Source organism: Typopeltis vanoorti, chromosome 3 (genome assembly GCF_054136105.1).
Source record: "Typopeltis vanoorti isolate ZY-2024b chromosome 3, IOZ_Tvanoo_1.0, whole genome shotgun sequence".
Taxonomy (NCBI): Eukaryota; Metazoa; Arthropoda; class Arachnida; order Uropygi; family Thelyphonidae; genus Typopeltis; species Typopeltis vanoorti.
Window position 1 is genome coordinate 174,268,577 of NC_143551.1, and position 25,519 is coordinate 174,294,095.

Genomic DNA, 25,519 nt, shown 5'->3' on the forward strand with positions numbered 1-25,519 from the left:
GACCCAGAAGGGATGCCAAGGTTGAATAATGCAGAAATCATATATTTTTCATGTACAAGTAGTGAAAAGGCACATCACCTTATTATTAAATTATGCTGGATGAGAGATAGACTTTGAAAGTTTTTTTACTTGTTTTGCATTATGGAATACTAAGGCAATTGATGTGAAGTCAGTAGCCTCTACATACAAGTAGCCCAGTCCTGAAGATACTTTGCATGCAAAGTATCATGTTTGCTTACACTCGGATAAAGGATTAAACCAAGAATATAATTTCTTGGCATCTTTAAGTTATAGTATAACTAAGGAAAAAAACTAAACTTTCATCAGTTTAGGTAGCAGTGTTTACTGCTGAAGTACTGAGAATATTTTCTCAGTACATGGAAAAGTTTAAAACAAGTTCAGTTGGTATTAAAAAAAAAAAAAAACTATTACTAACTAGTAGTACTCTTTCTATGGTTTGGTTGTATCTGGGCAGTCATTAACAACAGAATGTGACCATCAGTGATTTACTAAGAAAAGCTTAGTCATGGCCAAAGGTATTAAAAAGTTTAACAGCATACCTTGGGATTAAATGAGAATGGGAGTGATGTTTAAGTATGATTGTAAGTTTCTATCATGTCCCCCTCTTTTCTGCTTATCTAAACTTTGCAACCTATACATCTTCAAGTGACCAAGAATTCAGATTCAGAAGTCAGGAGATTCTGAATCCTCTCCACCACTTCCTGATCCCTAACAAACTCAGGTGACCAAATCTATGCACAGTAGTCAAGATGTGGCCGATTCATAGCCTTATAGAGAATGATGATAATAACCTCCCTATTACTTGTTAATGTGGTTTTCAATGTCAAAGTAATCCTTTGAACTCATTCATGACTTATTTTTCATGGTATTAACAACACCACAAACACTTTTAACAACAAAGATGTTTTATTAACGCTTATATTTCGCCGATTTTCAACTCAGCATCATCAGAGCACAACACACATGTAAACGCGACATTAGATTGAAAATCCTTTGAACTGTTTTATCAACTTTTGAGGCTGGGGACTTGGAAGTCCCTGGCCTCATCAATTTCAATCCAGTACCATCAATGCTATACACAGTATATAAGCTTCTCAATCCAAATTCAGATTTCTTATTGCTTTTAACATAATCAATTTTATCTTGAAAAATGCTAGATTAAATCTTAGATGTGATATTGTACAAATATCAGATCCAGAAAACTTTTCTTTAAACACCAAGTAAAGTACCTATGTGGCAGACACAATGGGCTTTGGTATCCGATCACACAAGATAAGGGGAAGTTTTTTCCTGATTTGCGGTGTTTATTATGACATGTAAAACATTTTTTGGAATTTTTTGGCTTCAGCCAAATACTGTATTTGGTTGAAGCCAAATATTTGGTGCAGGTACATACCTAACCCAGAGGGCATAAACATTGACAAGCAGAAATAAGGAGATTATTATATCTCTTTGTAGCACCTTGATGCTGTGCCATCTGGACTGTTATGCACAGATCTGATCACCTGGGTTTCTTGGAGTTCAGGAAGAGGTGGAGAAGATCTAGAGGCAGGTCTGTGGAAGGCACCTCATTAGGATAGGTTGAAGATTCATGGGTTACAGAAATTTGTTGATAGGTAGAAAAGAGGAGGAATATGATATATATATATGAGTTAAAGGTTTTTATAGGATTGACACAGAGGAATTTTTCAGCACATTACTAGTGGGATATGAGAACTAGGGGTTCATCCCTCCCCATCAACTAAATTTTTTGCATGGAGAGTAGTGAATGAGTGGAATGGATTACCCGAGTTAATTTGAGTTCTTCGTTGACAAATGAGTTCAAAGAGAAGTATGATAGGTGTTGTACAAATGATGATTAGTGTTTGATGCAGTGTTTAAAGCCTTCCTTGATAAATCTCTGACTCCATGGAAATGACTGTAATACTATGCTTATAGTCTTAGTTGATTTGGTTGCAAATTCAGAACAGCAACAACACACACATAAACATAGTTTAGCTTTGTTTAATAACAGGCACAACAAACATAGGTTAACTTGTTAAAAAAATATATTAATGAATAAACTAACAGTATGGACAAAGAAGAATGGCTGTCATTTCAGTGTGGCTAAGTGTAAGGTTATTCATGCTGGTTCGAAAAAAATTATCAGCTATATACTGCATTGATGGAACTGAACTGCAAGAAATTATGAAGGCTAGAGATTTGGCGGTGACAGTGGACTGGCTGAAGTTCAGGGGCATATTGCAAAAGTCACTAAAATAACTTATAGAATTACCTGGTTATTGAAGAACACTAACAAGCAGAGATAAGAAGGTCATTATATCTCATTATAAGGCTTTGAGCACAAAGCTACCTGGGTTCTTTGGAGATGTAGAACAGGTGGAAATGATTCAGAGGCAGGTGACCAAGATGATGGCAAGTCTCTGGGATCTCCTTACGAGGAGAGATTGAAGATTTGTGGGTTGTAGAAATTGGTGGATAGGAGGAAAAGGGGGGGGGGGGAATGTGGTAGAGAAGTAAATTACTTAATGGTTGTTATAGGATTGACATAGATGAAATTTTCCACTACATGACTGGTATGGGAATAACTAGGGGTTATCCCTGGAAATTAAGAAAGCATTTAGTTAATAAGAAGGTGAAGACTATTTTTTTTTTGCTTGAAGAGAGATTAATGAGTGGAATGGGTTGCCATAGTTGTGAGTGCTGTGACAGTGAAATTTCAAAGCAATGCAGATGATGAGGTAAAGTAATGCTTATGTCAACAAGTAATATAATGTATTACACATGCATATTTGTATGTGGTTGCAACTTGTTGATCCATCACTGCAAATGGTGATGGATTTTTATAGATACACAGATTTAAGCAAATTAATTTAGTGCTCATAATTTTATAGGTTATATTATTATTATTATTATTATTATTATTATTATTATTATTATTATTATTACATAACACCTCCAGGGAGTCCAAAGACTCATCGAGGGAGGGCACCTACTCTACAACTCTCTGTCTCCATCAATCCACCGCGCACAACTACCTTCATCATCTACACCAATGCCATCTACCACCGGCCACTACCACCACTAATATTTTCACAGACAATCACAAACATCCATGCCCACAGCGGGATTCAAACCCGCAGCCTTTTGGCTGGAGAGCGGATACGCTAACCACTCGGCCAACCAGGGTGGCATATAAATTATAGCTAGATGTTTATAGCTAGCTATTTTAATTATAGCTTGATGAAAAAAGGACAACATTAATGTGAGAAATATTACATTAGTGGTGTTAATGCAATAAACCCTCAAAATGTCACTGTCAAAATTAAAGCAGAAAATAACTGTAAATTTGTTTTAATTTGATTGACTGCACACAATGAGTCTGAGACTGGAAATTTGCACACAAAATGGTGTGTGTGTAAAAGCTACTATTTGAATCTTTGAAAAATGACCTTGATATAACATTTATAAGCATGTTCATATTTGATTTATTTTTTATTTATTTTATTTTTTTTTTTTTACTATTCCTTTTTCATATGCCAATAACACTTTATGTTTCTCATTATCATATTTTCCCTTCATCCTCGTGTAAACTAGTCCTGTTTCACCAGATAAGATGGACTGGTCACCCTATTTTCCCAAGTTTTATCAGTCTTTGCCGAATGAGGAAAAAAAATCTCTAGCTGAAGTAGAATTTGTTGATGTCGGCTGTGGATATGGTGGTTTGCTTGGTGAGAAATGTCAATTATACTGCTTCTCTAATTTATGATAGTGTGTTTTAAACTGTCATTGTTTACATCATGTTGGAGGCTTAATGGATTGTATACAGTACTCAGAAAGGATTAAAACAGATTTTAATACTTCCTATATTTTGTCTCAGTCACTGAGACATCTTCAGGGATTCCAAAAAAACTAGTGTAACATATACACAAATACTACACAATGCTAACCACATGGGTGACTAAATTTTTACTTATATTATTATTATTATTATTATTATTATTTTGACACCTCCAGGGAGTCCAAAGACTCATCGAGGGAGAGTGTGCCGACAGCATCGAACGATTGGCCCCCTTCCAACTACTAACCGCGCTCAAACTTACTTAACTGAGCCATTAGTAGCAGAGGCTCTACCAATCGACCAACCTTCGCCGGCTATGCGGTTAGCTATTATGTGGTTATCTTAGTTGTTGTCTTGTCCTTTGAAGAGTATTAGATGTTTCCATGTGCTCCTTGAACTGCTTTGGCTATGTCACTGATTTTGTTTGTAAAGAGCTGTTGTTCAGGATTAGGATCTATTTCTTGCAAGGCTGCTGTAATTGCTGGACAGGTAAAGATGTGAGTGGGTGTCAGTTTAGTATTAGGGCAATTGTTGCAGTTTCTGTATGTTCTCGTATCATCTGTATTAATCTTCATTCCTGTATAATGTCCTGTTGATAGTCTTGCTATCGTGGTGGAGGTTTTCTGTCAGCATTGATTTTGGGAATTTGATGTTGTTTCACTTCAGTGGAATTAGCTTAGCTTTTGCTAGTGCGTTAGCATCAGCAAGAGTTATCATGTGAGGTTTCTTGGTTGAGTTCTTTGGCCTCTTTTGCTAATTTATCAGCTGCTTCATTGTAATCAATGCCAACATGAGCAGGAATCCATTGTAAAATGCAACTTTTTTCTAAACACTTTGGTTGATTTAAGAGTTATGGGTGTCTTGTGTGAGCTTCGTATTGCCATTTTTGATTGCCTCCATAGCTGATCTTGAGTCACTGTAAATTATAATTCCCTCAGATTGTTGAGATGATGATAATTTTAAGTAGGCTTCGAGTGCTTTATTTATTGCATAGAGTTTGCTGGTAAAATTGGAAGCAATTCTCCCAGATCCAACTTTTATTGAAAGTTTTTCACCTTTCGGGAGTAGAAGGAGAACACCAGCGCCTCCATTAATCATATTGGTGTCTGACGATCCATGGGTATAACAAATAACCTGTTTGGAGGATGAAGGAGGGTTGATAGTATTTAGGCCTTTTTCTTTGAGCATTTCTTTTGATTCTTTTTTGTACAGCGTTTGGTAAGGTTTAGATTTATGGAGATATTTGAAGGTAAAGGACTGGAAAATAGAGGTTCTTTGTTTATGTGGGCATTTAGCTGATCAAGACCTATTTCCTTCCTGATAATGTCATCATATTGTAAAGTTGATGATCTGCAAAGTCTGCAATTTTGATTCCAATGTTCATAAGTTTTTAGGGAGATATGATCACTTTGGTAGCTTCTGATATTATTTTATGAATTTTATGGTGGCAAATTTTCGTCTGTCTTCCAGCAAGTTGAGCCCACATTCCTGTTAGGTTCTGATGTTAGTGGATGAGACTGCACCAATGATCATCTTGGATGCTTTTGCTTGTATTTTGTCGAATTTTTCCTTTACCGATGAAGCCGAAGGTGACCAGATAGGTGCTGCATATTCCATTATTGGCCTTATTAGTGTAGTGTAAGTAGTTTTGAGGATTTTTGGCTTTGCACCCCAATTTGTTCCACAAAGCCTTTTCAGTGTATTTAATTTTTTTAGAGCTCTGTTGGAAGTGTTTGAGATGTGTTGTGCAAAATGTAATTCCCGATCAAGGATAATACAAAGGTATTTTGGATTTGTGACTTTTTCAATTAGTTTGTTGTTGATCATGACTTTGGGATTGTAGGAATGTCTATTTTTCCTGTCTGTACTAAAGGTGCTTAGTTTTGTTTTGTCTGGGTTGATTTTAAGTTTAAGTTCATCTGACCATTTTTCCTAATCCTCTCATGGATTTGTTTATAATCTCCTTTGATTCTTTGATTTTAGCACTATTGCACCAGATGGCTATATCATCTGCGTAGCAAGCTACTTTTGTGTCTTTTGTAAACACCAGTCCAGGTTCTCTGCTCTCTTGATATTGCTGCATTGATTCTAACCTTGATCTTTCTTCCTCTCATGAAATCAGCAATCAAGATTAAAGCGTTTCCTCTAATTCCAATATCATGTACTGTTTGTATTAATTTTTTGATCCAAACACAATCGAAAGCAGCAGTCATATTAAGGAATATGGCAGTTTTCTTTTTTTTGTTGGTTTTTTCTTGAAATGAGTATTATTGTTTGACAGAAGTGGATTAATTGATCTGTTGTCGATTGACAACAGATCAATTTTTTATTTTTTGTCAGCCAGTGCATGAGCCTGGAGTGTATGATTCTTTCAGTAATTTTACAGAGTTTGCTAGTTAATGCGATAGGTCTATAGCTTTTACATTCTGCAGCATTTTTGTCAGATTTCAGGATGGGTACAATAAACGATTTTTTCCATTCTTTTGGAAGATTGCCTGTTTACCAAGAGGTATTGAGAATGTTCAGAAGTTGTTCTTTGGCATTTTTGCCAAGGTGTTTGACCATATGACTAAAGATAAGATCATTACCAAGAGTTTTATTAGGTGTAGTTTTCTCGATTGATGAATTTAGTTCACTTAGTGTAAATTCTTCGGAGAAGATGTCATTAGTTTGATATGTTCTTGCTTGTTTTAGTATTTTACTTGTGAGTTTATTGAGGGTCTTGTCCTCTCTGTTATACTGAAGTTTGGAGTTGTTTGAAGAGGTTTTTGTGTTTGCAAACAGATGTGTTTGCAATTTCTTGATCTGTAATAACTTGTTTTCCAGCATTTATGATGAAGTTTGTTTTCTGTTGGTTCTCTTCTTTGATATTGTTGTCTAGGATTCTAATAATGTTCCAGTGTTGGCTTTTCTTGGGTACAGGTTACTGCAAAGCTCTGCCCATTTCTCTTGTTTACGCTTCCAAATTTCCTGCTCTATTTTGTGTGTTATGTCCATTAATTTCTTTCTGGATTCATCAGTTTTATTAATTCTGAATTGTTCATTAATATTGTCTCTTTCTGTGATCATTGAATCAATATTGTGATCTTTCTAGTATGGTATCCAGGTATTTTTCCGTTTGCCTCTTGGTATTGTATGTATGGTTAGCTTAGTATCGTGTGGTATTTGTGTGTATGTTACACTAGTTTTTTGTAATCCCTGAAGATGTCTCAGTGACTGAGACGAAATATAGGGAGTACTAAATCAATCAATTAAGCCTCCAACACGATGTCCTCATAGCACTTAAGCCTCAACACATGAATGTCATTGTTTACCTCTTCACTGGTACATAATATGAGCAGAATGTTTTCTTATGCTATGCAATAATTAATGTTCAGTTTTCTCAAATATAATTTTTTGAGACAACGATACTAAAACCTCAGTTAATGCTCAGGATACATTAGAATTTTGAGTGTTGAATCAGATCATTTTAAGCTTACTTAAATAGGGAAAGGTGAAAACACAGATATGAAGAGAACGGTGTTGCTAAGTTTAAAGCAGCAGATATATCAACTTAACAGTCATCTGCTTCTAACATTAACACTTGCAATTTTATATATATCTAGATAAATGCTTTTTCTTTGCATCTTTGATTTTTCACTTGCATTGTTTTTTTTTTTTTTTTGTCCTAGATATTGCAGGCTCAAAAAAGAAGATTATTTTTTAACCAGTTCAGATATTTCTGCATGCATATATTTAATAAATGAACATATAGATTTTGTACCAAGTGTATCGAATAACTAAAGTAGTCAATACATTCAGTAATGTTGCATCATCACCATCATCAAATTCCTGCCATGTACCCTCAAGGGGTGTACAGGATATGACAGTACTACATGAAAAATTACATCATTACTAACTTCCTATCTACAATTTTCCTCCAAATCAGTCTGTTACTTGTCAAAACTCCAACATTATCAGATCTTATATTTCTATCGTCTAAGGCACTTTGTACCGTATCAATCCACCTATATCTTGGTCTACCTCTGGGTCGTTTTCCTGCCAACCTGGCAGAGAACACTTGTTTTGCTAATCTTTCCTCTCCCATTCTGTTTAAGTGACCATACCATCTGAGATTAGCTCTGCTAACGCATTCCTGGATGCTGACAATGTCAAGTTCTTTCCTAATATCCTCATTTTTAATATGATATTGCCATTGATGCCATCTGTTCACGCCTCTAATCTTTCTCAGGACTCTCATATCTGCGGTCTCTAGTCTTTGGTCAAGTGTTTTACTTCTGACCCAGCTCTCAGATCCATAAGTTAAAATTGGTTTGAACACTGTCTTGTATACAGCTAATTTAGTGTTCCGACTAATTTCTTTCTTCTTCCATATGAATTTGTTCAATTGACTTCCTGCCATACCAGCTTTGCTGATTCTGTTGTCTATTTCTTTATTTAGTTTACCATCTTCAGTAAAAATTGTGCCTAAGTAGTTGAAATGTTTTACTTGTTCCACAGGTTCTCCATTCACAACACAGTTGACATTTTCAATGATTCTGCCTATTTTCATTGTCTTTGTCTTTTTATTGCTGACCTTCATACCATATCTATTACAACAGCTATTCAATTTAGTCAGAGAATCTTGCAGACTTGTAGCGGATTTATTTAGAAGTATAACATCATCCGCATAAAGCAAAGAGCTGACATTAACATCTCCAATTTTGATATCAGGTTTAATACCACTTTCCTTCATAATGTGATCCATATAGATAATGAATAACAGAGGGGATAATGTACATCCTTGTCTCACACCAGATTTAACATTAAACCATCTTCCTGTACTTCCTTCAATTCTAACTGCTGACTCACAACTCAAATAAAGACTAAGTATTGCTTGATATAATGCCCCATTGACACCATATAACTGCAGCGTATTGAATAGCTTCTCTCTTGGCACCTTGTCATATGCCTTTTCCAAATAGACAAAACTTAAATACAGATCTTTGTTATGTTCCCATGCTTTCTCGACTATTTGCCGTAAAGTGAAGATCTGATCCTGACAGCCTCTATTTGGCCTGAATCCAGCTTGTTCTTCACCAAGCTTTTCTTCCACAATTCTTCTCAACCGTTTCTCAAGTATACTTGCATAGATCTTGCCAGGAACACTCAGTAGGGAAATACCTCTGTAATTCTCACATTCAGTTTTATTTCCCTTTTTATATATGGGTACTATGAGAGCTCTACTCCAATCATCGGGAATTCGTCCCTCTGTCCAGGCTTTCTGAACTATGCAGTGCAGCCACTGTAAGACTCTTATACCACCATACTTCAGCATTTCTGGTCGAATATCATCTACTCCTGCTGCCTTTCCACATTTCAAGCCTTTGATGGCTTTTTCTACTTCAAGTATGGATATGTATTCCTGACTGCATGCCTGGTTAGTGTTTTTTATCACTGTGCTGTCATCACTGCTTGTTTCATTTAGCAGTTTTTCAAAGTAATTACTCCATACTTCAAGGATATCTTTTTCTTCTGTTTTGATTTCACCTTTATCATCTCTAATTCCTTTTACAGCACTCTTTCCTCCATTCCTAAGCTTCTTCAACAACCTCCAGAATATTTTGCCACCATCTTGATATTTATTTTCTATATTCTTGCCAAAGTCCTCCCATGACTTTTGTTTAGCTAGTTTTACACACTGTTTAGCTTTCTTACATTTGTCTCTGTATTCTGTAAGAGTAAAAGCTGACTTATTTGCCAGGAACTTTTGATATGCTTTCTTCTTTTCCTTCACTGCCTCTTTAACTTCCTGTGTCCACCAGGGAGTTCTGATTTTTTTATCCTTGCACACAACCTCACCACATGCCTCTCTGGCAGAATCAATCAATGTTTCCTTCAGAGTTTGCCACTGAATCTCCAAGGTTTGATTCCTGTTCTCAAACTCTTTCATTTTCTTTTCAATAATATTTCTGTATTTTAGTCTACAGTTCACATCTGAGAGCTGCTCAACTTTTATTCGCTTTAAAACTTTCTTATATGTTATTGTTGCATCAAGCTGGAGAATTTTTGAATTATGTATTTTCAACAGAGGCACAGGAATGCTTGGGCATCAGGCAGTGGCAGAATATTTTATCAATTATCAAAATTGAAAATTGCCACAGCATAAAAGGCACAAGGCACTTAGCTATGAATTTGTGAAGGGTGCTAAACACTTAGTAATGCTGCCAACTCTTTATCAATCAACTTTTTATTGCTGATTTTCATTCCAAATTTATTACAAGAGTTATTTAATTTAGTCTGGGAATCTTACAGACTTGTGCTGAATTTATTCAGAAGTATAACATCACAAATTTTGATATCAGATTTAATACCACTTTCCTTCATAATGTGATCTGTATAGATAACGAATAACAGTGGATATAATGTGCACTCTTGTCTTATACCTGATTTTACTTCAGACCATCTTCCTGTATCTCCTTCAATTCTAACTGCTTACTTACAGCATAAATAGAGACTATGTATTGGTTGATATAATGTCCCATTTACACCATATAATTATAACATTTTGAAAAGCTTTCCTCTTGTCACTTTGTCATATGCCTTTTCCAGATCCTTTTCAGATGGATGTTGTAGGAACATTGGAAGTTGCAGAATGTTCCTCTTCAGTAGTCCATCATGCTTTTGCCTGTTTAGTATAAACTTTAGCATTAACACCATCGGGATGTTTTGCATGGTCTTGACTGTGGAGATTAACTTAGATTAATTTTGCTTACAATACAGCATGCCTTTGGCACATGATAGAATCAGATACGGGGTGGTTAACGGTCAAAGCTGTATAACTGAGAGGAGACCTCCACATAGCCTTTAAAGGAATGCAGAGAACCGACCAGGGCTTCTCACCTAATGTCCAATCCTCACCTTCTCGTGGTGCACCCTCTTGGGTATCTACTTGGATACTGAACAAACGAGGATGGGCTGGCAATTTAGGATTTAGCCGACCAAATTGTATTCTTATTGGTTAAACCAAAATAAAAAATGATGGTACAACATTACAAAATTTCATACTGGCTGGGACGTCGCCCAGTTAAACAAGGCCCCCATTGTTTTCGCCAGGGAATCAGGGTGAACAGCAAAAAGTCAGCTACTGGAACAAATCTGAAAACAAACCCCAACTCAACATCACCAGAGTTCTGAGGAATTAGATAAGTACCAGATCGACATAATAGGGGTAACTGAAACAAAAAAGACAAAAACTGGTGAGATCTTTCTGAGCAATAAATACAAAATGTTATATTCAGGCAATGACAATCAAGGAAAAGAAGGAGTAGCCATAGTTTTCAACACAAAATACGAGGATAATCTTCTTGAATGGTAGTCAGTCTCAAGTAGAGTACTGTGGGAAAATATGAGAATGGGGAACTGGACAATGAGACTTATTTGTGCCTGTGGTCCCACAGAGGGGTTCTACTAAGGTAGAAGTGGAGGAATTTTTTGAGGCTTTAGAAAAAGCAACTGACACAGTGAAAAAGGAAAAGTTGGTCCTTGTTGAGGATCTAAATAGCAGAGTAGGAAATGATTGTGAGACATACAAAAATATTTTGGGAAAATTTGGAGAAAGGAGCAAAGCTAATAATAATGCCAAATACCTGTTGGAATTCTGCTCAGGACATGGACTGGTTATTACTAACACCATGTTCCAACATAAAAATGTGCACAAATTCACATGGAGAGAAGAGGCAAGGAATAAGAAAAGTCTCATTGACTATGTTATTGTTGATAGTGATGTTTTCTCCCTGGTGCAGGACATCAGGGTGTACAGAGGATTTGAAATTCGAAGTGATCACTATTTAGTCTTGAGCAGGATGAAATTGAATTTCATATTGAAAAGAATAACATGTAAGAAAGTTTTAAAGCAAATAAAAGTTGAGCATCTCTCAGATGTGAACTGTAGACTAAAATACACAAAGATTATTGAAAAAAAAATGATGACAGCACAGTGGTAAAAAACACTGACCAGGCATGCAGTCAGGAACATATATTCATACTTGAAGTAGAAAAAGCCATCAAAAGCTTGAAATGTGGAAAAGCAGCAGGAGAAGATGATATTCGACCAGAAATGCTTAAGTATGGTGGTATAAGAGTCTTACAGTGGTGCACTGCATAGTTCAGAAAGCCTGGACAGAGGGACGAATTCCCAATGATTGGAGTAGAGCTCTCATAGTACCCATATGTAAAAAGGGAAATAAAACTGAATGCGAGAATTAACAGAGGTATTTCCCTACTGAGTGTTCCTTGCAAGATCTATGTAAGTATACTTGAGAAATGGTTGAAAAGAATTGTGGAAGAAAAGCTTGGTGAAGCAGAAGCTGGATTCAGGTCAAATAGAGGCTATCAGGATCAGATCTTCACTTTACGACAAATAGTCGAGAAAGCATGGGAATATAACAAAGATCTGTATTTAAGTTTTGTCGATTTGGAAAAGGCATATGACAAGGTGCCAAGAGAGAAGCTATTCAATACGCCGCAGTTATATGGTGTCAGCGGGGCATTATATCAAGCAATGCTTAGTCTTTATTTGAGTTGTAAGTCAGCAGTTAGAATTGAAGGATGTACAGGAAGATGGTTTAATGTTAAATCTGGTGTGAGACAAGGATGTACATTATCCCCTCTGTTATTCATTATCTATATGGATCACATTATGAAGGAAAGTGTTATTAAACATGATATCAAAATTGGAGATGTTAATGTTAGCGCTTTGCTTTATGCGGATGATGTTATACTTGTAAATAAATCTGCTATAAGTCTGCAAGATTCTCTGAGTAAATTGAATAACTGTTGTAATAGATATGGTATGAAGGTCAGCAATAAAAAGACAATGACAATGAAAATAGGCAGAATCATTGAAAATGCTAACTGTGTTGGTGAATGGAGAACCTGTGGAACAAGTTAAACATTTCAGCTACTTAGGCACGAGTTTTATTGAAGATGGTAAATTAAATATAGAAATAGACAACAGAATCAGCAAAGCTGGTATGGTGGGAAGTCAATTGAATAAATTCATATGGAATAAGAGAGAAATTATTCGGAACACTAAATTAGCTGTATACAAGACAGTGTTCAAACCAGTTTTAACTTATGGATCTGAGAACTGGGTCAGAAGTAAAACACTTGACCAAAGACTAGAGGTTGCAGATATGAGAGTCCTGAGAAAGATTATAGGCATGAACAGATGGCATCAATGGCAATATCATATTAAAAACGAGGATATTAGGAAAGAACTTGACATTGTCAGCATCCTGGAATGTGTTAGCAGAGCTAATCTCAGGTGGTATGTTCACTTAAACAGAATGGGCGAAGAAAGATTAGCAAAACAAGTGTTCTGTGCCAGGTTGGCAGCAAAATGACCCAGAGGAAGACCAAGATATAGGTGGATTGATACGGTACAAAGTGCCTTAGACGATAGAAATATAAGATCTGATAATCATAATATTGGAGTCTTGACAAGTAACTTACTGATTTGGATGAAAATTGTAGATAGGAAGTTAGTCATGATGTAATTTTTTTCATGTAGTACTATCATATCCTGTACACCCCATGAGGGTACATGGCAGGAATTTGATGATGATAGAATCAGATACACTGTTTTACCAGAAGGCATGAAACTCATGCAAATATAAACAAAATTTGTTTTTATCAGAAAAAACTAATAATGTGTTTTTTTCTGCTTTTGACCTTTATAGTTATTCAGTGGATTGTGGAAGACTTTCTACTAATTTCAGAAATTTGCTGGTATTGTGATATGTGTCTCCATAAAATCATTAGTAAGTTCTATTAATAGAGAGGATCATCCTTGGCTGTTCCCTAATTCTGTATTCTGGTTTATCTCATATTGTTATCTGTTTGAGTTCATTTTAGAACTCTAATGATAAAATTATAGAGTAATGAAATGACACTTGTTAGTTATTCACAAGTGACCACTTGGATGCTGTATGGTCACTCCCATACCCATAGGGTTTTGGGAATGAAGCTATTGTCTAGAAAAAGTGGTAGGTTGCAAATGCCCTTTCTACACAAAGTTAGTCGCACAATCACAAATATCCATGCCCATGAAGAGATTTAAACCCACAGCTTCTTGGCTGAAGAGCATTTACGCCAACTACTTCACCAACCAGGTCAGCAAATGATACTTACAATATAGAAATAATTTATTATTATTATTTTTTTTTTTTTTTTAAATGTTGGGCCCATATATGAGAGGTTGGCTGGTCAACCTATAGTACGTTAGTACCATATATGGGTGGTGGGTTGGGAAAGGAGAAACTTGTTTACATTTGATTTAAAACCCTGTATGTTGTATTCCTTGGGAAATATGTCAGGAGGAAGACTGTTCCACAGTACTGCAGTGGCTGGTGTTACACCTGATATCTTAGGAATATAGTATTCTCAGCTATCATGGTGTAACATGAAGAATAAATATCATAAATTAAAACCCCTGCATAAAAAAAGGAATTATTTAATGGAAAATTTCTTGCATCCAGTAAAATGTATAAAACGTAAGGGTTGTTGTTAAAGTAGCTGATAAAGGAAGGAATGTATTAATATTGTAATATGACTTAAAATAAGGAATTCTAACTAAATAAGTAGCTAACAAAGGAAGGTATAGATTAATATTGTAATACGATTAAAAATGAGAGAGTTAAGTAAATAAGTAGAAATGGGTGAGTCATAAAATACGTTATGTGAGAGATTAAGTTATTAAGTAGAATTCATAGAAAAAGTTTGATAGGGGATTAAGTCAGGCTAGCACAAGAAAAGCAAAGCTATTGCTTAGGGCCGATCCCCGGATTGAAACGTTGAGAACGGGCTTGCCGATCAAATGACGTTTGGCGGGAAAACGCCACCCTAATTGGTCGATGATAAAAAAAACAAGTAGAAGGAGGAGAAAGGAAGTAAGAAAAGGTGCCGTTAGGGGAGCAGCTATAAAAGGGTTGGTAACCCCCTGGAGAAAAACTCTTTTTGGATAGTCGCTTTTGGCCTTGGAGTTTGGTTTTGGTTCCGGTGGAGTTCACGGGGTTTTCCTGAGTGGCGACAGGGGTGATATCTCCTCGTCACAACACGGAAACGAAAGTGAACGGGATTTCGATTCCCGTTTTTCCCGAGTATGAAGCAAAAAAAAAAAATTTGCCATAGAGTCCTAGAAAAGGAGGGATCTTCTTCGTTTCGACGCTAGTAATAACTACGCAAAGCAGAAAGCTGTAAAGAGATCGATGTCCTCGTTGCTAATAGTAGAGCAAATATATGTGTGTTAAAGCATTCCAGAGTTACGAGAAGTTATACCAGAGGTTCGTTTGGAAAAGAATAAAGGCCCATACGAAGAGCTCAAGAAAGGTACTGTAAATCATAACCTATGTTGGCTAGAAATTTGTCTGTGAAAAGTATCGTGATTCCAATACAGAACTGTTGAAGTTATACTAGGACTTTAGTTTATGATAGAATATGGTATGAGTAGATTGACTAGTGTTAAAGATTTGTGAATGATTAAGTCCTAAGGTATTTTTGCATGTCTATTATATTGCACAAGATATTTAAATGACATAATTGTGTGTTAGTGCAAATAACGGTATAACGGAATAGTGTGAATTAAGTAATTATGTATCCTAAGAATTGAATGCCTAATGTAATGTATAAAATAATTGAAATGTCACAAGTATGTGTTAGTGAAGTGAATGATTTGTTAATCTACTTCAGTATGAATAATCAGATAGTGTGAATTGATCTAATTTGTTCACATCAGGTGAATTTATGAATTAATGTGTATGGCGGCATAATCACAAATAGCCATATTGCTTGTAATGATTTAATGTTAGTCTTTAAGTATTTTAGTTTAGTATTTGAATTGTATCATGTTTAGAAACTTAATAAACCTTTTGTTCAATGATAAAAGAGTTGTCTGATGTTGCTAATCCAATGCACCGCTTAAAATCATCGTACCTAATCACGCGGGAAATTTAATGTTGAGGAAAGAGATTAAGAGTCACGACTGCAATAATATTTAAATACTAAGAGATATATTCGAGATTGACTTTCTCCCTATTTATGACAACATAAATGGTGCAGTTGATAAACACTTGAAAATATTGTACTTAGTCACGTGGAAAATTTAAGTTGAGAATCGAGTTAAGTGTCACGACTGCAATAGTTACGCTTTCAGATATATTTCAGTTCTTTCTCCTTGTTTATGTATGTAATATCCTAAACTAAATATCCCAAAAGGCGCAGTATAAATACAAATATTAGGGGTACTACGGGGAGCAATAACTTAGATATTGGTATAAGTTTTGGTAAAATCTCGGGCATAGAAGTTAGAAGAATATAGATAAAAGGAATTTGTAAGATTAGAGTAGAAATCGTAAATTGGGACACAACACTGGGATGAAGGAGGAGAAAAAGAAACTTGTTCTGTGGGTTTCAAGGTGTACTGTGAAAGGATGTTGGGTGGCAGCTGTGCATGTTCCAATGGGCTTAGTGCAGAGTGGGAGAATTATTGATGCTGTTTCAGATGAACATTTCCCATGGAAATATTTATAGAATATACAAATTGCAGAGACCAAGCGTCTATGTGAAAGTGAGGGGAGCAAGTTGGTGAGAGATGGGTCATTTATCAGTCTAATTGCTCTCCTTTGTATTGAGTCAAGCATTTTGAAGGAGCTTTTAGGAACCCCACTCCAAATGTGAGAGCAGTATTCGATAGCTGGGAGATTTGTGATTTGTATAATATTAACAACTGTTTAGAGGTGAAATAACGTCTTGAGCAAAAGAGAAAACCTAGTTTTTTGGAAGCTGAGGATGCAGTGGTTGTGATGTTTATGCCAGGAGAGGCTTGATGTCAAGGTAATTCCGAGAAGAGAAATCTCATCTTGTCTGGGAATTTGAGTGTTATGAAAAACAATGCTGGGAAAATGGTTCTTTTTTGCGAGAAATAAGACAGAACTGGGTTTTACTAGCGTTGAAGTTGACGAGGCTATCTGAGCCCCATTGGAGGATGGCTTGGTGGAGATCAGAATTAAGGGCAGTAGTAGTTGATGTTCTGTGGGTTGAAGTGAGTTATCAAATGAAAGGGAGGAGTGTAATGTGCTGTCATCTGCAAAACTGTGTATTAGGTTAGAGGTCAACTGAAGTAGGTCATTGATATATAGAAGGAAGAGGGTCGGCAAGAGAATTGAACCTTGTGGGACCCCAGCATTAGTTGGATGGTGAGAGGATAGGAACGGTCTACCATTACACATAGTGTGCTTCCAGACAGGAAGCTGGCAATCCATCTGCAGAAGTCCTAAGACGGTCCAAATGATGGGAGTTTGCTTAGTAAGCCTTTGTGCCAGACTCGGTCAAAGGCTTTGGAGATATCAAGTGCAACTACTTGGGATTTTCCAAATTTCTCCATGGAATTTGTCCAGCTGGGTGATGTATGAGAGTAGATCTCCTGTTGATCTGCTTCTACGGAATCCCTACTGGTGGTCGCTTAATAGCCAGGTACCTTCATGGTAGATTAGGAGTTGAGAGTTGATGGTTTTCTCCATCACTTTTGATAGGACTGAAGTGAGTGAGATAGGGCAGCAGTTAGATGGCAGTGATTTGTCAACGTTTTTAGGAATGGGTTGAATATAGGCCAGTTTCCATGTTTTGGGATATATATATATATATATATATATATATCAGTGGAGCAAGAGAGTGTGTACAGATGGTATAGGATAGGAGGCAGTTCTGGTGCACAGACCTTCAAGACAATTGGAGGGCCAGGAGACTTTTCTGTGTCTAATTTAGACAACAGGTTTATGATATCTTTTTGGCAAAAGGATACAGGGGGCATTGTATTTTGGGCAGTTGGAATGACTGGAGGGCATTTGCCATTGTCGGTTATGTGTGCATTGGAGGCAAAGTGTGAAGCCAGGAGGTTAGCTTTTTTTTCTATGGGTGATGTTGCAATTGAGCCATCTGGATATGATAGAGATGGGAATAGTGTAGGGCAAAAGTTATTGCCAATTGCCTTGGCAAGAGACCAAAATTATTTATAGAATTTTCAGCTAGGTTTCTTAGCCACAGTTGAAAAAGGATAAACACAATAAAATCAGTACTTGAATTGCAAGCATGTGACAATATATGCTGTCATCTGTAGGATGATTCCATCTGCAACTGTTGGAATTCAAAGAAATAAATTTAAATAATGACAATTTTAAGAAACACACGAATGAGGAATATTATTTAGGATGATTTCCCAAAATTGGAAAGGTTTGAGGCAATTTTTTGAGGTTTGGCTGTGAATGTGATCTTCACAACTTTACATAGTCTTTCAAGAAGAAAATAACTTTTGTGTAGGACTTTAGTTTTATTCCAATGAATTCTATTCTTAGTGGATAAGACATAACTAGCTAAACCAGACTTATCAGACTCTTGAAATAAAATATACTCATAATGTTCTTCTTGATGAATATGAGCAGAGCAACCTGTTCAGACAAGAAAGAGGTTTCATACAGATAAAACATCAGCAACAAATCTGTACCAAATGGATGGCTGGAAAAGCTTCTGTTTGGTGAAAAAGAATTGGTGAAAAGAGCTAAATGTGTTAGTAGAATAATCTTTATGTAAACATTGCAGGAGAGCGGATTTGATTTTTGCTGTAAAATCAAAGAAGTTTTTTCATTCTCCTCAAGTACATTGCACATCTATTGGCGTGCAAGATTTTCATTGTTAATCAGATTCATGAAGCAATAAAACAGCTATGTGTTGGATTCTGAATATATAGAGATTTAAGTAATTATTATTTGCTTCAGAATCCAACATGATCTTCCATCACATAGGCTAGACTTGTAAACATTATTTAATGTAAATAACTTATTTTATAATTTAATATTCATATAACTACCTTAATTTTGTCTAATATTTAATTATTCAATCAAGGATATATGTATTAATAGTGATAAGACTGTATTTAAATATTATTAAGCTATTTTATTTATTACTATATTAATATTATAAGAACTTGTATTTGATAATTTAACTGCGCATTAATTGAAATGTAAATATTCTCTATTTATTCCTATTTGTAGAAGCTTAACGTTATGCAATAGCTCAATTTTATTATGTTTTGTTTTGTTGTCATGGAGACGTATGTAACTGAGCGAGCGCGAGTTTGGAACACTGCGTGAGGAGAATGTAGATTGAAAAGAGTTTTAGTTAAAGAGATCACGAGAACAATTTAGGTGGGAAGAATGAATATAAAAGGGAAGAACGCTGAAAATATATATAGATTAGAGAGGGAAAAGAGAGAGAATTGGCATTCGGTTGGAATCAGAGTATTCAGCATTCGGGGAATCAGAGTATTCAGCATTCGGGGAATCAGAGCGCGATGTTAGAGAGTCAGCAAGTCACTCAAGCAGCTAATTTAAGTCTACTAGTCGAGAAGCAGTTAGCTAATAAGTTGTAGAATAACAATTATAGCTACGGAAAACAGCTGAGAGACTATTAAATAGACTAGCAATACTTGAGTTGAGATTTAATTTCAGCGCCGACCTTTCAAGGACATACGGAACCTTGAAGCAAAGCACAAAGTTACTAGAGAATAGTAGAGGCAGTAAAGTTGAAGTTTACCGTTAGCTGTGTTTAGAATTATAGTGCCTAAAGAATTATTTGAATGCAGGAGGAATGAACAACTGTGCATATAAAACCTCAAGATAAGGAATTATTGTGTATTTCCTTAATTCATGAGTGATCAGTAGTACTTCATGCACGAACCTTTGTTTATGTGTATTGTGACCGATAATTAATTCAGTTATTAATTAGAAGATTTGTTTAATGAGTGCCATTTATTGTTTAAAGTGTTTACAGTTATAAAAAGTGTTTGCGTATAAGTAGATGAAGAAAGAAGATTTTCGGTAAGAACATTCCAACCATTAATTCCTATTCCTATTAATATTCCTATGCAGAGATGTGAGGGTGTTTCATCCTAGAATTTCCTTATGTTAACAGTAACTATTGCGAAGATTAACTGAAGTGTAAATTTAAAAGTGTTTGCTTGTAAAGAGGTGTTACTGCGATTTTATTGTATTTGGAACTTAAGGAACTGTGAGAAGACTGTATTAGAGATAACAAATTTACCATTGTCCGAGTTTGTATGACATTATTATCAGAAGGGCTGAAGTGTTTATAATAACTTAATTAGTGATTTGATCTTAAGTGTAAAATTTGTGATTTTAAAATTAAATGTTTGTTTTTGTTAATCAAAAGTTGTATTTTGCCTGAATCTCTTTTACTGCACTATTCATTAAATATTCGAACCAAAGCAGGTAAATTAAATAAGTTAAATATACTCGGCCAGTATATATAATAACAACATATAAAGGAAGGGTAGTTGAGAGTTGGTTTATCTTCAATTCTTGAACTAATTCAGGTATATAGTGGCGCAGTCTTTAAATATAAATTTTCTTTATATTTGAATTAGAAATCAACTTACAACTTATCAATTAGTTAAGAACATCGTAATAGTAATCATGTCGGATCCAAAGTATAGATTGAGAAGAAGTAGGATCCAACAAAATTTCATTAATCACCATGTTGTTCTTCTATTATTGCTGAAGTAATAATAATAGTAATAATAATAATAATGTTTTATCTGCTGAAGAATACAGTATCATTTATAGAATTTCTTCAGACCTGGTAGAAAAGGTTTTCATAACTATTGAACATTATTATTATTACTGCATGGGTGCCTCCATGGAGTCATTAGATTCATCATGGGAAACCCAAACTATCAGCACAATATCTATTATACCTCTACTTGAAACCATTAGCAGACAAAGCTTTCACAACTGACTTAGGTAACCTATTCCATTCATTCATTCACCACTCTCCAAACAAAAAGTCTAGTCCTCATGCCCTCTAACCACACTCTTACCTAACTTCCAGTGATGACCTCTTGTTCTGCCCCCTCTAGCCAAGTGCTGAAACATTTCAGCAAAGTTTGGTTTAGCTAGACTTGCCCTATCCACTAAGTATAGCATTCATTGGAATAAAACTAGTCCTACACAAAGTTGTGAGGTCCACATTCATAGTCCAATGAATGCTATACTTAGTGGATAGGGCAGGTCCAGCTAAACCAAACTTTGCTGAAATGCAAAGTTTGGTTTAGCTGGACCACACTCTTACCCATCTTCCAGAGATGACCTCTTTTCCCCTCTAGCCAAGTGCTGAAACATTTCCTCTTCATCAAGCCTATAGAATCCTTTTAAGTAATTATTTAAATGTTTCTATCATAACCCCCCCCTTTTTTTTTTTTTTTTTTTTTTGCCTATCAACTGACTTTTGCAATCCACAGACCCTTAATCTGTTCTTATAGGGAGCATTCCACAGGCCACTCACCACCTTGATCACTTGCCTCTAGATCCCCTCCACCATTTCTTCATCCCAAAATGAAAACTCATGCAACTGATAGGATTACTTTTAAATAAGAAGAATGTTATAATAAATTTAGTTTAATCCTGTATCCAAGTCTAAACAAAGTTTGCACCTGAAGTATCTTCAGGACTTGAGGCAACTCATGGTAAAGGTGGACCGAGCTCTCATCACTACTTGTCTTAGTATCTCCCATAATGCAAAGCACACATCCACCTTTATCACGAGTTGCCTCAGTCCTGAAAGCAGATGTGCTTTGTATTATGGGAGATACTAAGACAAGTAGTGATGAGAGCTTGGTCCACCTTTACCACAAGTTGCCTCAGTCCTGAAGATACTTCAGGTGCAAACTTTGTTTGCTTACACTTGGATAAAGGATTAAACTAAATTTATTATAGTCTAACCAAGTGGGGAAAAAACTTCCAACAAGGGTGCCAAGAAGAATATTCTTCTTGGTACCCACCTCAATAACTGTTAATATTTTAAGCTGTCCTTTATCTGATGCAGAAATCTCATTGTTGTTCAAAGAGTTAGATCAGTGGTTCTTAACTTGGGCAGTAGCACCGACTGGGGGTGCTGTGAACACTGAGGGGGAGTAAACATTATAATACTATTAATATGATAAAAGCAAAAAATTCCATATTTAATCTAGCATTCCTATTTATATTGTATGTGTGGCAGTACTGTTCAAATTTATTCACTACTTATTTTTTAGAATTTTTACATTGAAAGTTAAATAATTGGGCTACTTTTTGGTCTGAATTTTCTACATTAAAAATAATTAATTTGGGCTATTTTTAGCAGAATCCACTACTTTTATAAGCTTTATCTGCTACATTTCCTAATAGCAATCTGACCACTCTGGTTTGCAGATTACATCTAGCCCGTGGTATCATGTGGTGCACTTCGCTGATGTTGCGTAGCACTGTAGCCCATTAAAATGAGTGAAAAATGAAAGTGTCCTCAATATTCAAGTGAATATTTAAAATATAAGAATTATTCCATCTCTAAATAATGAGCAGTTACCAATATACTTAATATGTTAAAAAACTTTCTCAAATGAAGGAAGGATGAAGTCTTCAAGGATGTGGAGTACTTTAGCAAATTAAAGACTAAATTTAAAAATCGTCCTGGACTTGAAGGGTTAGTTACAAAACCTACTAGAGAAGGGACTTGTTCTGTCTTACAAACTTTCAAAATTAATTGCCAAATGTGGAAGCCACATACTATTGGTGAAACTTTCTTACCAGCTATAAATGAAGTTTTAGATACGATGATTGGCCCAGGTAAAAGTAATATGACATCATCAGTTCTTCTCAGCAATAGTTCAGTATCAACAAGAATTGACGAAGTGGCAAAGGATGTTGAAAAAAAAAAACTTTGTGATGATTTAAAAACCAAAGAATTTTCTTTGCAACTTGATGAGATAAATTTACATGACAATGAAGTTTTGTTAATGGCTTAGGTGCATTATATAAATACTAATGAAGAAATTATTGAAGAGTTTCTATTTGCTGAACAACTGAAAATTGACATAAAAGGTTCTACAATTTTTAAGGTTGTTAAAGACTTTTTAATACTAAAAACATTCCTCTCACAAATATTATTGTGTGTGCAACTGATGGAGCACAAGCTATGTTTGGCCTTCACTGTGGATTTATAGCACATTTAAAAGAAACGGTTCCAAATATCTTTACAATTCACTGCATTTTTCATAAACAGCATTTAGCTGCAAAACATCTTTGGATGATGTCATTAAACCAGTGAATAAAATAAAAGTCCAGTCATTGAATACCCATATTTTTTGGGAACTTTGCCATGAAAATGAAGAATTTGAGCGTCTTTTGCTTCACACTGAAAATGGAAACTATCAGTGACTCTTTAATGATCTCTGTGATACTGTTTTGGAATTTCTTAATTCACATGATGAGAACATGGCTAATGTTCTGAAAAAAGGAAAAAGTTGACATCGCATATCTTTCTGATATTTACACCAAATTAAATGAGGTTAACATCAAATTGCAGGGAAGCAACATGAATCTTATTAAAGCAAAGGGAATTATAAATGCTTTTATCAGCAAATTAACATTTCTACAAGCAGAACGTTGCAAGACAACATTTTCTGCAGTTCCCAAGTTTACAAATAATAGATGATTTAATATTAGATATAGATTTGATTGTTATTATTCCTATCTTCTGACACTGAAAGAAGACGATGATCAGATTCAAAGATTTTGCTGAGCTTAAAATACTCGATTGGGTCATAAATCTATTTCTTTCTGATGGCACTTCTGTTCATCCAAATTTCTGTGAAGAATTTATTGACTTAAAAAATGATTTTGAAGCTCTAGTACGATTTCAGAATCTTTCATGGGTATGAAAGATTCTGGCCAAACATGCAGTGTAAGTATCCTCAGCTTTGGCAAGAAATAAAATTACTGCTCATTGATTTTCCTTCTTCATACTTGGTCAAGAAAGGATTCAGTGTTGTGTTGCAATTTTTAGCTAAGCAACGAAATAGATTGCAAATAAGTGAAAGAGGAGACTTAAGACCACATTTGTCGAACATTGAACCTGATATTGAAAAATTAGCAGGATCTCATCAGACTCAGGGTAGCCATTAATGATCGGCTTATTAAATACAGTAAGTTTACATCTTTTTTGAATAAAAATTAATTTGTATCCAAGTCATTAATTTTTAATTAACTCTTTTTTGAATAAAAATTAATTTGTATCAAAGTCATTAATTTTTAATTAACTATCAGTTCAAATGTTGATGGTAATTTAGGTTTGCCTAATAATATATTATAATTATCTTATTGAGACATTAACTTTGTAAAATTGAGCAAGGGCCTCCAGGCGATACAAATAGTTGAAAGGGGGCCTCAGGCAAAAAAAGGTTAAGAACCACGGAGTTAGATGATGCTGTAGCTTTGAAAACCATTCCTATTATTGAATTTATGCTTAGTATTGATAAAGGCCTTCATAACTTCCCATATTCCTTAGTAATTTTTTTTTTCAAGTGGCATATGGCAAACCCGAGGTACCTGATGCCGGACCATGCCTTACTTCATGCAATATACATCTGTTATATTATCTGTAGACTGGTCCCTCCCCTTTTTTTCTTTCCTTCTTTCTTTTCTTCTTACTACCTTCCCCCCAATGCTATTAGAGTATTCGAGGGCTAGGGGTGAATCTTTCCTATTTTGCTATTTCATCTTATGTGGAAAGGGCCTCTGCAACCCTACCACTTTCTTCTTGCAGTGACTTCACTCCAAAATGCTACTATGATTGTGCCTAATAATGCATCTCATGCTGCATCGGCTGTCGCGCAGAATAATCAGAGCTGCGTTCAGGGCTTAGGTAGAGGATCCTGTTCGAGAAGTATATTACAGTCACCATCAAAAGTCAGTGATACTGTGAATGAGCAACACAGAATGTATAAGATTAATCTTAGAAAGGAATTTTACATAGGCACATGGAATGTCTTGGGTTTACAGATGGGTACTTTTGAGATTGTCTGTAAAGAGATGGATAGGTATAAAATTGACATCTTGGGAATTACAGAGACCAGATGGAATGGAGAAGGTCACTTCAAAAGACAGGATGGTAAGCTAGTTATTTACTCAGGTGGTGACTCAAAACATCATGGGGTAGCTGTGATACTGAAGACAGCTCAGGCAAGAAGCCTTCTTGGTTATAATCCCATTAATGATAGGATACTCTCCATAACTTAAGACTTAAGGCTAAGCCCACCGACGTATCAATTGTGGTAGTTTATGCACTCCACATGGATAGGCCTGAAGAAGAGAGTGAAGAATTCTATGAAAACTTACAAACTGTTTTGGACTGCCTACCAAGGAGAGACATACTGTACATCTTAGGAGACTTAAATTGCAAAAGTGGGAAAGAGTATGAGAGTCAGGCCGGAGTGTGGCATGTTTGGTCTGAGTGAATGTAACACCCATGGTGAAAGACTGTTGGAATTTGCCCATGCTAACAGATTAGTTATTACCAATACCTGCTTCCAGAAACATCCACGATGGACCTATACTTGGACATCTAACATTGATGGGTCAAGGCACCAGATTGATTACATCCTGGCTCCCCAGTGGTGGAAGACAAGCATCTGTGATGTGCATACTTGTCCTGGAGCAGATTGTGGTACAGACCATCAGCTAGTAAGAGCCAAAGTAAGACTAAGACTCCGAAAACTTCCAGGTCAGGCAC

At 35.6% G+C, this 25,519-nt stretch overlaps 1 protein-coding gene across 1 annotated transcript in view; it reads left to right on the top strand.

Annotated features, from left to right (window-relative positions):
- LOC150108751 (tRNA (guanine-N(7)-)-methyltransferase) overlaps positions 1-25,519 on the top strand; it is a 93,753-nt gene that overhangs the window by 1,182 nt on the left and 67,052 nt on the right. The window contains exon 2 of the mRNA XM_090416210.1: positions 3,619-3,752. Within this exon, the coding sequence (XP_090272336.1) occupies positions 3,619-3,752 (134 nt within the window). The remainder of the gene's footprint in view (positions 1-3,618; positions 3,753-25,519) is intronic.